At 41.8% G+C, this 14,984-nt stretch overlaps 1 protein-coding gene across 1 annotated transcript in view; it reads left to right on the top strand.

The window, feature by feature from the left end:
• Positions 1-14,984, top strand: part of RAB6A (RAB6A, member RAS oncogene family) — a gene marked incomplete in the record, with an annotated part of 497,596 nt that overhangs the window by 113,382 nt on the left and 369,230 nt on the right. Inside the window, 1 exon segment of the mRNA XM_044072212.1 lies at positions 12,759-12,864. Coding sequence (XP_043928147.1) covers positions 12,759-12,864 — 106 coding nt within the window.

The following is a 14,984-nucleotide window of genomic DNA, read 5'->3' as shown; positions in this document are numbered from 1 at the left end:
CTGTAACAGGCATCCAAATCCTTTAAGTGCTTGAAAGCTCCTCATGGGAAGGGCAAGATATGTAAAGGCAGAGTTCAGTAAATGCAAAATCCAAAGTACGACAGCCAAGGGAATACAGCAAAAGAACGTGTAATGCCATGAAAATGTTTTTGCTCTGGAGCTTCAACTCCGCTGCACTGTCAGTGCAAGTGTGATAGGGGTCTACATAACTGCTAGATTAAAGCACTTTGGAGGAAGGAAAATATTCCAAGGTACCACAATCTTGGGACTTCTCCTTTATTTGCCTCCTCACTCTTGCTACTCTGAATACTGAAACTACAATCCTTGGAATTTTAACAGAAGCTGACATGAAACATGTCAAAACCACTTGCAAGGTGACCAAATCTGGTAGTAGAGCACACAATACTTTCCAAATGGATAACTTCTATTGTCAGGCACAAGTCTGCCAAACAGAATCCCTTTTGGCAATCTCCATGATTTATGCAAACTCCTACCAGGAAGTCAGGCAAATTTAAGGGATCTATAGCAGTAGCCAGGTATTGAGGTGTGCCTGTCTGCTGCTTCAGCTGTGCAAGATTCCCACTGCTACTTGCACCAGAAGAAATTCCTGCACTGATGGGGACAAGTGCACCTGAAATTATACTGTTTGCCACTGGGGGGGTGGTAATTAATTGTAAGCTTTCTTCACTGAACCCACCCATTCAGTATGAAAGCAATGATAATAGTGACAGAGTATAGAAAATGACCAAGTCAGAGGCAGTTAAAATGTTGTTAAAGTTGCCTCCCTTGAGGGTGGCTGCAGAATGTGTGTGTGTGTGTGTGTGTGTGTGTAACCATTTAAGCACCTCCATGGGACCAAAAATTGACACTCACTGTATGCACATTCAGCAGAGAACTAAAGTCTTAACAGCTAGTTCACACCCCCTGGGATGTGAATAAGAGAGACAGAAACCTTTGACTATGACCACCAACAAAGCATCACCACCTTGAAAGTGGGTAAAACATCAAGGCTCCCTTTCATAGTTGAGGTTCACTGTCAACTACAAAAAGACCTCCCTGCAACCAACTTAGGACCTAGTTTTCCTGGGCTGCAGAGTGAATACAAAAATGATGCAGGCCTACCTTCCTCAGGGAAAAGTACTGAGCGTCACAAACTCCTTTCACAGCCTTGCCTCCCTAGACTAGTGCTCAACTAGGGATATCCTGAGGGCTTTGTGCTTCATGACAGCTACTGTCCCAGTGCTTCCTACAGCTGGACTGCATATGAGGAAAATCCAGTGGTACTGAAAGTGTGTAGTCCTAACATTCTTACCCTGTTGACAGTGATTCCTTTACTACCTTGCCTCATAATGGAACTCTCTTATAGTTGGGAGGACCAGGTTACACTAATTTCAGGTCTCCCTCCAGCCCAAGTTCAGGAAATGTCCACAGTTGCCTTGTACAAGGCATGGCAGGGCTTGGACAGAGACCAGCTGAATACAGAGCACGTGGCAGGCAAAGATGTTAAAGGAGCTTATTAACTTGAAGGCAAGGGCCGTCATCCTCGCTTTCAAGTTTTCTCTCCTGTTTGGAAACCAAGTCCCCAACGAGTGTTCACAGAAAACAGCTGTTATGTGGTACGTGAGCAAGAGGGAACCAGATCACACCAGCCCCCTTTTTCTCTTTTCTACATGGGGTCAGGGTGTCGTGTTAGCTGTCGCCATCTCTTTTGATTCAGTGCCGCACTCCTGCCTTCTTTAACACTCGTGTCTGACTGTTGTAGATCTTCATTCACACAATCCATCCACCTCTGCTTTCACTTCAGAACGTGTTGCTCCTTTCTCATTTTGAGTTTTTTTAGTAACTTTAGGTTTAAAAGGTGCATATAACATTCCTATTAATCCAGATTTCAGGCATTTTTAAATGTGATCCAGACGCATACAACCTTTACCAGTTTTCTCTCTTACCCTCTGGGCTATCCATTGCAGCACCTGTGTTCACAAAATGTCTAGCTCTTGTGATATGCCCATAGCAGGATACAAGGTATCTGCATTTTTCCATATTTAGATGGCTTTCTTATCTTTGCAGAGTGTTTTTAAAGTGTCAAATCTCTTGCTTGGGTAACCCCAAGAGAGCACTCAGAAGTCTCTCTTGACTCCAGATCAAATTGCATTTCTGGGGTATCTGCTAGACAGAGTACAAGAAGCTTTTCTTCCACAGGAGAAAAAGTAAATTTAAATTAAATCTATTCCAGGATTTTCCTTTCTGACTTTTGTCACTGCATGGGAATACCTTAGCAGTCTGGGTATTGTGGTATCCATGATTCTCATTGTACTTCTTGCAAGACTCTACATGGGAAAGATACAATGCTGTCTGAAGTCTCTTTGGCCCCAGCACTAATTTCCATTATCTTATCAAATTGCAGTTCTAAGATATGTGAAAAGCGAAATCACTTGGCGGTGACAAATATCTCCGAGTCCAGGTCTTCCCTCTTCCCTCCTGCTCCAAAACAATCAGATGCCTCGGACTTTGCTTGGGGGAGAAGTATTGGTGGGGATAAAAGTGCAAGCTCTCTGGCAAGAAAGACTGACCAAAACACACAAACATAAAAGGTGATGCTAGCTTTTATAAAGGCTCTAAACTTTGAGTCATATGTGGTCCCCAGGACCACTTCAAGTCATTAGACAATATGACAATGATGTGGTAAATAAGTAAGCAAAGGGGAACTAGATCTTGCCTCTAGGTAGGATAGCCATGTTAGAGTGAGATTTATCTTTCAGCACAATCTCAATTTATGGACATCTTTACTTCAATCAGAACAAAATTGTGTGGCAAACAAGCTGATCTCCCTAGGTGTAAGAAGAAAAAGCGTACAAAACTTGGGGTTCTGAGTGGCGCTCGTTTGCTGTCTGCGAGTCCACCTAGACTTGTTACCATCGAAGGCAAGACTCACTTTTTTTTTATTGCAGTCCCCTCCAACTGAGGTTGTGACACAGACCTCTATCTAAACCCATTCGGAGTCCAATCTGCTACCGGATCCCTCAATTTTTACACATAAGGACTTTGCTTGCTTGTTGGGTCCAGAGCTGCTTTGCATTTGCATGCTCTGTCTTCTGACAACCACCGTCAAACTTTTGATAGGGTTTCTCATCAGGAGATGGTCTTAGATCACCATCCTTTGGGTTTGACTGTCTGCCAGCATGCTGGCCCTAGTGCAGACATCCCCCTGTGGTCCAAGCCTAAGGCCTCAAATAAAAATGCTGCACCCAGCTTGCCCCCAGCAGAGGCCTACCACTCCCAAGCTCAGGCCTATTAGCAGGACCCAGTTAGGTTGGCTGATGATTTGATAACTATAATCAGATCCAGACACTGTTCTCTCCCATGTTCTGCCCCTGAATGTTCTTCTGGTAAAAAGAAAGTACATCTTCCCCCAGGAGTCTTCTGATTCTTTTGGCTTCCTCAAAGGAGGATTCGCTCCCTATGGGGATTTAGATTCTGATGAGAAATTTAACTTGGCTTCCCCAACTGAGGACATTTCTTTGGGGACATACTACATACCATGATGGAGCACTTTAAATGAGAAGCAAAGGGCTATCCACAATCCAAGAAAAGGTTAGGGAATTTCTAAAACTGAGTATAAATCTCTTGCCATTCCTCCGGTCTTAGAGGTGATGGAAAATGTTTTGCTGGATTATTCTTACAGCCAGATTACCTCATCCCCCCTGCCCCTCGGAAACCTGATAGATTTTAGAATTCTGGATTCCCACAGGCATCTTTTCAGGAACCCCATAGGAGACAATGAAGTGGTGACTTGGGGTCCTAAGGGAGCTAAAACTAACAAATATAAAAATCCCATTCCAATTGACAAAGGAAGCAGAGCCTTGGACAGGTTCAGAAAGTCTACACTTGTGCGCTACCCTGTTCATGAGGGCTTTGAATTGCCATTCATATAATGAAACCATTTTAGACCAGGTGAAGCAAATACTGTTGAGGACTGAAAATAAGGCGGTCTCCAAGGAACTATAGACTTGAGCAGTTCTTGCAGTCAAGTAGCTAAGCACTCCTTGTAGTGCAGCTATGATGCAGTGACAGCTTCCAGCAGGGCAGCAGCTACAAAATCCGTCATTAGAAGACAAGCCTGGTTGGGGGAACAGTCCCTCTCTGAATGTGTCCAAAGATCGTTCATGAGATTGGCTTTCACAAAGATTTCCTTTTTGGCCCCAAGGCTGAAGCCATGTTTAAGAAGATGAAGGATAAGGCCAAACCCATGCAAATGGTCAAGGACGTTTTTGAGGCTCAACCTCTGCTTCAGCCATAACTACCCTACAAAACAGTGGTAATTTCCGGTCTCCCAGTATAAGCCTGGACATAGGACTCCTCAAAGGAAAAGGAGTCAAAGTCAGCACCAGTGACCAAGACAGTGGCAAACCGATTCCAGTAGGCTTGTGGGTCCCGCCAACAGGAAACGGTCATGACTCTCCCATTTAACGTCCATTTAACTTCCATTTAACTGTCATCCCCCTTCCTTCAAGTCTCACCCCTTAGACTGTCCTGTAAAGAATTGGACTGTCATTACCAGGGATCAGTGAGTATTGAAAATCATGCAAAGTGGTTACAGACTTCATTTCAGGTGCTGTGCAATTCAATCAGGATGTTCTTCATGTTTCACTGTTGCAGTCATTGCATTTGGGTAATCTGCTGGCAGGTTGTCTCAGTCGGCCTGGTTAACAAAGTCTTTGGTCCTCTGTCTGTTGCTGTCCCTTCTTCCATGATGTCAGGTAGTCTGGTATAAAACATGCAGCTGATGCCATTACATCAGTCTTTCTTGCCCCGTGGTGCTTGAAGCAGAAGCAGTTCGCAAGTGCAGTTCAGCCGACTCCTGAAATTTTCATTTTCGAGTTTCAGAACCGAAGTCTTCAACTAAGTACCCCGTTGGGGAAACTTTTTCTTGCTCCTTACCGATGTCAGAAAAGCAAATTCAATTTGTGACTTACTTCAGACAGGTGGCCACAAAAACCCTGCTATCTGCAAGACGAATTCTGCAAGCCTTGGGGTTCATGGCCTCCTGCATTCTTCTAATTCCATATGCAAGACTGCATATGAGGAAACTTCAGTGCTACTTAAAACGTTTATGAAGTCAACATTGTCAGTCTGGAAACAATGATTCCTATCATACTTTGCGCAAAACTTGAGTTCCTGTGGTGGGCAGAGGCCTGCCACCAAAACAAGGGACTGCCATTCACTCCACCCCCTGCCGCCCGAGCCCTAACTACAGACTCCTCAGACTATGCTTGGGGGGCTCATCTGGCAAGGAAGTGCATTCAGGGCAAATGGAGCCCAAATCAAATGCACCTTCATATCAATCAGAAAGAGATGCTAGCTGTACAGAATGCACGGACAGCCTTCAAGGACTACCTTCATCCAGGACAATTAATAATCAAGACAGACAACACCACAGTTATGGGGTACACATTCCTACCCCCTATGCAGTCTAGCCATGGCATTGTGGAACACAGCCTTGACCTACCAAATACAACTACAAGCTCAATACCTGCCAGGAAAGCTAAATACTCTGGCAGGTGAACTAAGCAGAAATCTCATGGACCCACACAAATGGAAACTGGAACCACCGATTTTCAACATGTTGACACGCAAATGGGGGAGTCCAAACATAGATCTTTTTGCCTCACACCAGAACTATCAGTTGAACAAATTTTGCACAAGAAGTCATCACAAAAAAGCTTGGAAAGGGGATGCTCTATCAGTCTATGCTTTTCCCCCTCTGCCTCTGCTCTCCAAAGTTCTACTAAAAGTCGAACAGGACAAACCAAAAATGATTCTGATTTCTCCAGACTGGCCTCGCCAACACTGGTACCAACTCCCGCGCAATGTGTCACACCTTCCACCGTGGCACCTGCCTCAGACCCTTTACTGTTTCAGCAGAACAACCAAATTCTGCACACTCTGCTTCAAACTTTGAATCTTGCGTGGCTAATAACCTAAATTCACCTTTAGCATCCTTCAGAAAACCTGTAATGGATGTCATTTTGGAGGCGAGAAGGCCTAGTACTAGAAAATCTTATGCTAACAAATGGAAAAGGTTCTGTGCCTGGAACCATTCACAAGGAATAAGCACAGCAGCGTGCAATATTCCTCAGATTTTACAATACTTAACTGAGATGCTTCACAAGGGCCTGTCCTTTTCTTCCATGCCTCTGCCATTTCAGCTCATTACAGCACAGAACCTCCCCTCTTCTCTCATCCTCTGCTAAAGCAGCATCTCAGAGGGGCCAAAAACTAAGACCACCCAGGAGAGCTCCAACCCCTGCCTGGGACCTCAATTTTGTATTGGAAAAACTCCCTCTACCTCCTTTCGAGCCAGCTGCTACTGCAGACTTAATTTCTCTCCTGGAAAACTGCTTTCCTTTTAGCAGTCACTTCAGCTAGAAGGATTTCTGAATTACAGGCTCTTATGGCAGTGGAGCCTTTCATTAATTTTCATGCGGACAGGGTGTCTCTCAGGAACAATCCATCTTTCATGCCTAAGGTGGTTTCCACTGTGTCTCTTAATCAGACCATTCATTTGCCAACTTTCTTTCCCAATCCACAGAACAAGGGGGAGCGAATTCTGCATTCCTTGGATGTACACAGACCACTTAGATTTTACTTAAACAGGACAAAATCTCTAAGAAAATTTGAACTACTGGTGTCATTTGCTGCAGGGGCAGAGGGAAAGACTATTTCAAAGCAGACTATTTCCAAATGGATAAGCCATTGTGTTCATTTCTGCTATATGCTCAGTTCATACGTTCAAGCATTACCCACTTACCTTTCTTCTCTAAATCCAGAGCTGGATTGCCACTGCTGTCCTGCAAGGCTTTATTGCTGGCCCTAATGCTGTATAAATCCATCCTCCCAACCTTGGCTTTGGGAATCTACCCAAATGTAATGACTGCAACAGTGAAACACAAAGAACATAATACAGTTGTATTGCTCCCCATCATCTGGGACAAGAAAAACTGTTGTAATGGCATCAGCTGCATGTTTTATACCCCTGACGACCTGACGTCATGGAAGAAGGGACAGCAATCAGGCCAACTGAGGGCAACCTGCCAGCAGATTACCCAAATGTAATGACTGCAACAGTGAATACAATTGAACTTCTACGTTTATGGTAAGTGTACACAACTGTACGTTTCCCAGGTAGCCCACCAAATGAACAAACTGAGACCTTAAAGCAAGTACAGCTCCTGTACACCCAAGGTTCTGTGGAACCAGTACCAAACACATTACAAGGAAAAGGATTTTACTCTAGGCTTTTCCTCATACCCAGATAGGAGGGTACCTGGAGGCCTATTCTAGACCTGTCAAGGCTCAAGAGATTATTGCAGGTACCAAAATTCAAAATACTAACCCTTGGAATAATTGCTTCCCATAATGTCACCCAACTCTTGCATGATAATCTTTGGTATAATGGATGCATACCTCCATATTCTCATAGAAAAATCTCCAAGGAGATTTTTACACTTCAGAGCAAGTATGAGGCATTATCAGTTTTGTGCTTTGGCTTGTCTACTGCGTCCAAGGTTTTTACAAAATGACTAGCCCCAGTGCATGTCAAAGAGCATTTAGTTATCCCTGCTAGGACTGCCTCATTCAAGCAACAGATCTAGAAAAAATCATATCAGTTCTGCTTTACACCCAGGAGATCCTGGCTTCACTGGGATTCACCATCAATACTCAGTCTCGGACCATCCCCACAAACACGACTTTGTTTCTGCAGACTTTGCTGGACTCCTCATTTCAGAAAGCCTTCCTTCTTCCAGATAAGGTTACCTTTTCAACTCTGTACTTCCAAATGCTCCTTCTAAGGAACTACCTCACAGGCAGTGTGTTCCTCAGAGCTTTGGGTTATATGGCCTTTCACATCCTCATGATCTCTGGTCAGGCTGTAATGGTGCCAACATTGAGTACCTCAACTTCAGGGTGAAGCTTTTTCTTTTTCTGAGGAGTTTTCCTTGTGGGCTGTAGTGTGCTTGCTCAAACCAGGCCTTCCCTTCAGGTTTATTCCTCAGGACCAAATTGACCACGGTTGCCTCGGAAATAGCCTTGGATGCCCACTACAACAACTTACAGACTCTAGGTAGATGGGACTGCCAGTTCAAGAACTAAAAAAATCAACCTAAAAACTGAAGGCAGTCTAAAAAGGTCTGATTGCCTTCAAAGACCAGTGGAAACTAAAGGTACTCCTACTAAAGACGGGCAGTACCACCGTTAAGTGGTAGATAAACAAGTCACACTTACCCCTTTTGGCTTCTAGCCATGGACCTCTGGAAAATTGTTAACTCAGTAAGTCTGCACCTCATGGCAAAGTACCTACTTGGAGAAACCAATCAACTGGCGAATCACTTAAGCATGAGTCTGTCAGACCCACAAGTGGCAGTTGCATTGGGAAGTTATTCTCAGCATAGTCCGATAATGGGGTGTGCCAATGATGGACCTTTTTGTCACCACTGAAAACTCTTCTCTTAAAAAAAAGTTTTGCTCAAGGACCAAAACAAGGTCAGTCTGGAAGACCAATGCCTTCTCCTTCCCTTGGACAGGCCTATTCCTCTATGCCTTCCCCCCATTACCCTTGCTCCCCAGGATACTGCTGAAGATTAGAGGAGGGTCAAGGGTCATTCCAGTAGCTCCAGATTGGCCAAGGCAGCACTGGAACCCTTTAATGCTTAGACTAAGTAAGAAGGAAACATGGTTGCTGCCCCTACAAGTGGACCTTTTAACACAGAACAAGGGCAGAAAATCTTACTCCACCAAATGAGTGTCACTGTATGTTGCAGACAAAAATGACAGCTCAATGTCTCTGATCCTTTCATGCTTATTAGGACGTTTTGACAAAAGGCTTCTTGCTCTTTTAAAATGTATACCTCAACAGTTTCAGATTATTTGTCTACTCAATCCCCTCTCTTCTCTCATCCTGTCATGAAACAGTTCCTGAGTGGGATTATCCTCATTTGACCTCTGAAAAAGTATTTTCCCTGTGGGATCTCTGTTTCATTCTGGAGAAGCACACCCTCCCACCTTTTGAGCCAACTACCTCTGCAGACAATCCTATTCCTGACCTGGAAGACAAGTTTAACCCCTTATGTGTGTGGAACCTTTCATCAATTTCTACCTCGACAGTCTCTTAGGACCAACTTTTCCTTTGTACCTAAACTGGTTACAGATATTTCTTTAAACCAGACCATCCACTTGCTTACCTTCTTTCCTAACCCTGAAATAGTGGGGAAAGAAGCCTCCAATACATTGGATGTGCAGAGGAAACTGCATTATTGCTTGTACAGAACAATGTCAGGAAGTCTGACCAGCTTTTTGTGGCCTTAGCTTGTAGCTCTGAGGGGAGACAAGTTTCTAAACAAATGAATCAAGTGGATCTCCTACTGTATCTTGTTTTGCTACAACTATCATGGAAGGAAGCAACCAGACCCTGTGAGGTCATACTCCAAGGGCTACTGCTAAATCTCCAGCCATTTTAAAGGGGTGTCCACTAAGGATATTTTGGAAGTCACTGCTTGGTCCTCTGTGTATACCTTCACCAAACATGATCACCTTCCAACCTTCTCAAAGTCCAAAGCAGGTTTGCCCCTCCCATCTTGCAGGGCATCCTTTCCTCTCCATAAACTTTCTGTCCACCTTCCTTTTAGCTTTGGGAGTTATCCCATCAGTTATGATTGCAACAGTGAAAGATGGATAACATAGTACAGTTGTGTGCACTTAACATAAATTGAGTGTACTCACTGTTGCAATACCCCCCCCCCCTTGCCCCATGAGTTTGGGGTTGGTATTCTACTCTCTGGTTCCAGGTTGCCCTCTCCTCCACTGTACATACTCTTGAGTTTGAGCTTAGCCTTTGACCTTGGGGTCCTGTTAGGTGCAAGAAGCTGTTAAGGTTAAGGCACTGGCTGATGCACTTTATAGCTGTCCATCTTAACTTTGGTCAGGGTATCCACAAGCTTCAGGAAGAGAAGAAAATTCTGTGTTAATCTGGCTGCTGAAGGGCTTCAATGACAGGAAATCCCATCAGTTATGCCTGCAAAGTGAATATTTATTTTTTTATTTATATTTTATTTTTCATTTGTTTACCGGGAAAATCCAGCTGGACCAGGTCCATTTTCAGTGGATGCCTGGGGAGAAAAGCTCCAGAATTGAGCTATAGTAAGAAGTTAATACAAAAAGAAATATACAAAATGAGAAGACAGTGGATTACATACAAAAAGATTAACAAGCAATGCAGGACTGCAGTACAGTTAGCTTAAATATTTACAAAGGTATTATAGACAGTTTACATTACTAGTAAGCGTACACCTTGAAGTACAAAGACCAAAGAGACTTATTCTAAGAGTTATGCATTCCTGTGCAAGTAGAATAGGGTGAATTCTAGACTGAAGTTGTTTTAAGGAGAAGAGAAGGTATAGAGATTACCAAGTGATACATGGACAGATCCATGTTGTCCTAAGATGAGATTTGAGTAATGTTTTGAAGTTTGTGTTTGTTGTAGTAGAGGTAATATAAGTGGGGAGATTATTCCATTTCTTGGCTACGATGTGGGAATATAAGGCTTTACCAGCAGTGTTAGCAGTAGTAACACTGATGAGAGGTTTATTAGATGAGCAGAGAGGGTGACTGGAAGAGTGGGAGGTTAATAGCTGTTTAAGGGCAGGAGTTTTTTCTGGGTCGTTTCTGATGATAGACGCAGGTGAATAAAATTCACAATACTACTTTTATGTTAAGTGTATGCAGCTGTACTTTCTCCCCCCTTTTGGAAATGGTCAGGGGCAATTGCCCACAAGCTTCCTCATAGACTGGATATACTCACACAAGAACAGGGATGTTTGATGCATCTCAACCCCAAACCACAACGGACTTCTTGGATGATAGGGTCATAATGCCTTTTAGGCACCTGTTTCCTGAGGACATGCAACAGATATTAATGGATGCAAGAAAGCCTCCTACTATAATACACATATGTAAGCAAGTGGAAAAGGTTTTCTAGTTGGTACTAACATAACCACCACCCTTTCGAGGCAAATGTTTCCCTTGTTTTACTATCTTATGGGCCTGTCTTATTTCTCTATTAATGTTTGTCAGCCATTTCAGGTTGTCTGCCCATGGATCCCCATCTTTCAGTGCATTCTCACATGAAAATATATTTGAAAGGGGTGCCTGATAAACCTACAAGAAAACTGGTGGCTCCTCTTTGGGATCTTAAGTTTTGTTAGGAAGATCACACTTGTCCCCACGCAAGCATAAAAAGCACACCACAAAACAAGGGAGGGTGGAGGGGAGGGCTGTAGCTTAGCCTCCCTCTCTCATTTGTCGTGAAAGCTCTGCAAGACTTGGCACTCAAACCAGTCTCAAGTCCGCTCAACTTAAGCTGACAGATTGAATGCATGGAAGGTGCCCTGAAGCTTTGGAAACTGGCTGTCTGTTGTCCTGTGAAGGATATAACCCTTGTAGCATAGGCTAGTGTAGTGATCATTTGAACACCTACTGATACTGTAAGTTTACTTACTGCCTGTATTTTGTTTTTAGACTTCTGAGTTGGGAAAATTTAAAGTAGTACCAGTTTAAGGATCCCATTTCATGCAGTCTCTTAATTGTAGGCAGTTTGTCTGCTGTAATCTTTGAGCTTGTTAAAGCTGGTGGTGAAAATATGGGGCAGAAAAACTGATGATGTGTGCTACTCTTATTAATCCTACACCTTAACTTAGAAGTACCCTTTCCATAACTACCAGTACACAAAACTCAAGCACACACTACATGCATAAAAAACGTGTGTCCCCTTACCTTCCCCTTACTCTAACACTAACCACCAAACATTTGTATATTCACATTGAAAAGCCTGGATTAGGAGTGTGTGAGATGAAAAGAATTAAGTAATGGTTTACAAGCAAGAACACTGGAACAGTCGGTCCATGGAGGCAAGGCCTCCTTTAAAGATCAGCTGACGTTGAGAGTAGCTATTGAACTTTTGCCTTTATTTTTATTCATTTTTCTGTTTCCTTTGTATTTGTCATTGCTTTATCAAAATGAAATTGTTTACATTGATTGAAATGCTATGAATTGTCTTTGTGATTATGTCCATTCACAGGCTGTTTTTGAGATTCTGGTATGCAGTTGTATTTCTTAAACAAATTCCAAATACTGGAGCAATGCAGAGTGCTGAGTTAGTGGCCAACTGTAAAATGTAGTTGCTAATACATTTTGTTTACCACAGTTGTTCATGTAGTGCAGATTCTTTAATTTTATTGAAAAACATTGACTTTAGCTAGAAGTCTGATCTTTCCCCACTACATTTTCAGCTTTATAAAACTGCATGTTGTACTGTCATCATATTGCAGACTTAAAGCCCATCTGTGTTGGCTACTTCTCACTGCCTTAGATGTTTGTTTTTTCTAATAGTAACTTAACAGAATTTTGTGTAGTATGTAGTATCCAGTGATTTTTGAAAACCTCTGATTTAAAAAGACTTTAAAACAGGCTGCAAAGAAATTTTGATTTTTCAGTATGTAGCAGTATTTTTCCCCTTAAAGTCACGGTCCTTTGCGTTTTAAGTTTTTCTTTTGTTTTGTGCATGTCATTTATGAGTGTAATCCTGTCCTAATAATTTCAGTTTTTGTTATCCTTGCATTCTTTTGATTTAGTAGCATTTGCCATTGTCTTTTGTTTTTTTCTTTCTTTTCTTTTGTTTGTTTGTTTTGCTTTCTACCACCCAACAGATTAGGTTACAGCTCTGGGACACTGCTGGTCAAGAGCGTTTCCGTAGCCTCATTCCCAGTTACATCCGTGACTCTGCTGCAGCAGTTGTAGTTTACGATATCACAAGTAGGTATTTGTGCCTGAGTTCATTATTCTTATTGTCCATTTTTATTTTTTGCTGTTATTTGATTGCTCTGATGTTAGGTGCGGTTACAATTATGGGACACCGCAGGTCAGGAGCGATTCAGGAGTTTGATTCCTAGCTACATCCGTGACTCCACTGTTGCAGTTGTTGTTTATGATATCACAAGTGAGTTGGGCCTTTTGCTTTTCTGCTAATTTGTTCTGGTTTCCGTTAGTAATGTGCTTCTTTTTTGTTGCACGCCTTATCACATCCACTTTGCACAAAAAGTTGTGTTTTTTCCATGAATAATTTAATCTGCAGAATATTTTGCATAAAATGAAGCAGGATAGCAAGTTATATTTTTTAGATGCAGTTATTCATATATCATTAATTTTATATTGACAGCTGTAAAATTGCTAGTTTCTGTTTTAGATACAGAAGAATATTCAGGTGATCAGTATATATAGCTGTACTGTACTAGTTATCCAGCTTTCTGAAAAGCTTAAGCAAAATATTAAAAATACTTATATAACTCTAATATTGAATCAATACAAAATAAAAACCTGTAAAGTACAGCAGCAAAAAATGCTGCATTATAGAACCATTTAAAACTGCCTTAATATTTTTTGCTAAATTGTGCTCATTTGTAGCAAGCAATGACTGCTGTGCCAAGTTTTAATTCAAAGCTTGTTGTAATGCAGTCCTGAAAGAGAACTAATGCTTAGTCTTTTCATATTCAAAATTTCTGTTACATTGTTTGATTTACTGAACACAACTTTGTTTTCCAGCTTTCTGGCAATTTTTGCATGTTTGTCTTTTCCTGGTTCGTTGCTGTTACTGTCTATTTTTGCATGTACAGTGTTTTGATAAATTTAAGTGGAGATTCACATAAAACTTTTTTTCTCAAAGCCAGACAACAAATACACAGTACTTTTTTCCCAGTTTTCCACCACAACCACAAATAAAACGTTATTGATCTGTAATGCATTTTTTTTTCATTTTTAAGTGACTGTCATAATTGTAAAATATATCCTACCATGGTGCAGTACTTCAGTGGTTAATTGTTAATGGGGGGGGTGCAAAACAATGAAGGATTTGAAAATTCAAGGTAAATACACACTGTGTGCTTGTCCTGTCATGGCTTGTGTAGGACAGTTCATAAAATTAAGTTATTGATGATACTTTTATATCAGAACATCACAGGAGACTTGTAGCATGTCAGAAATTGGTGTACATGAGCTGTGGTGACTAGCTGTGCAGTTATGAATGCAGTTAAAAATATTTTGCAGCTATGCTGAAGGAGTTTAGTTCTAACAGATTCAACAACTGAAGCATAATGTACATTTTATTCATACAGTTCTTCCATTAGAAATAATGGAAAAAAAATGCTGATGAAAATTAGTGTGCTGGTTTGCATTAGTTGTGGGTAGTTGTAATCACCTGCAGTAAGCTCTTTAAAGATGTTTGGCAAAAAAGTACAGGTAAGGTTTTTTTTTCCTTTCTCTTAATGGATGCATTGTGCTTGTATGAAGGAAAAAAATCTCCTTTATCAACTGTTTTGTTCTTTATGTATGGCCTTAACCAGAATTTACTTCAGGATTGTTATTTTATTTGACTGTTGGAAGTAGCTACAAGTGATAATACCCTGACCTCCATTGTTGTGCATATCTGGCTTCAGATTTTTTTTGTTCTTAAGACCATGCTTACACTTGTCTCATAATGACTAATGCTTGCCAATAGTGAGCTACCACAGGTACTGGCATTTAACCCCTTGTAACTTGTTGGAGTTTTTTTAATGGCCTTGTTTCATTTATCTTCAGATGGAAGAAAACTGGCTTTATTATGTTTAGTAGGCATTATCGTTCTGTTAGCTGCAGCATAAAAAATACTGTTCTTAATAGGTTCTGTTAGATGTTTAGATTGTTAAGATAACGCGCACAATTTCAGCATTTGTCCATGTATAGAATGTCTGCACCGCATGTCATAGCAGCAGTGCTCTGCTGATCTGTGTGTGCTTTACTGCAGAAGTATCTCTGCAGCTGGCTGAGTCAGATGTCTGGCCCTTCTTAGAACTGTGCACCCCCCCCACCATGCCAGACTGACATTGCCATTGCCTTCACTT

The sequence above is a fragment of the Protopterus annectens genome, chromosome 5.part0 (genome assembly GCF_019279795.1).
Source record: "Protopterus annectens isolate FY-2018-M chromosome 5.part0, PAN1.0, whole genome shotgun sequence".
In the NCBI taxonomy this organism is placed as follows: Eukaryota; Metazoa; Chordata; order Ceratodontiformes; family Protopteridae; genus Protopterus; species Protopterus annectens.
The sequence above is the reverse complement of the archived record's forward strand: the minus strand, read 5'-3'. Positions and strand labels throughout refer to the sequence as shown.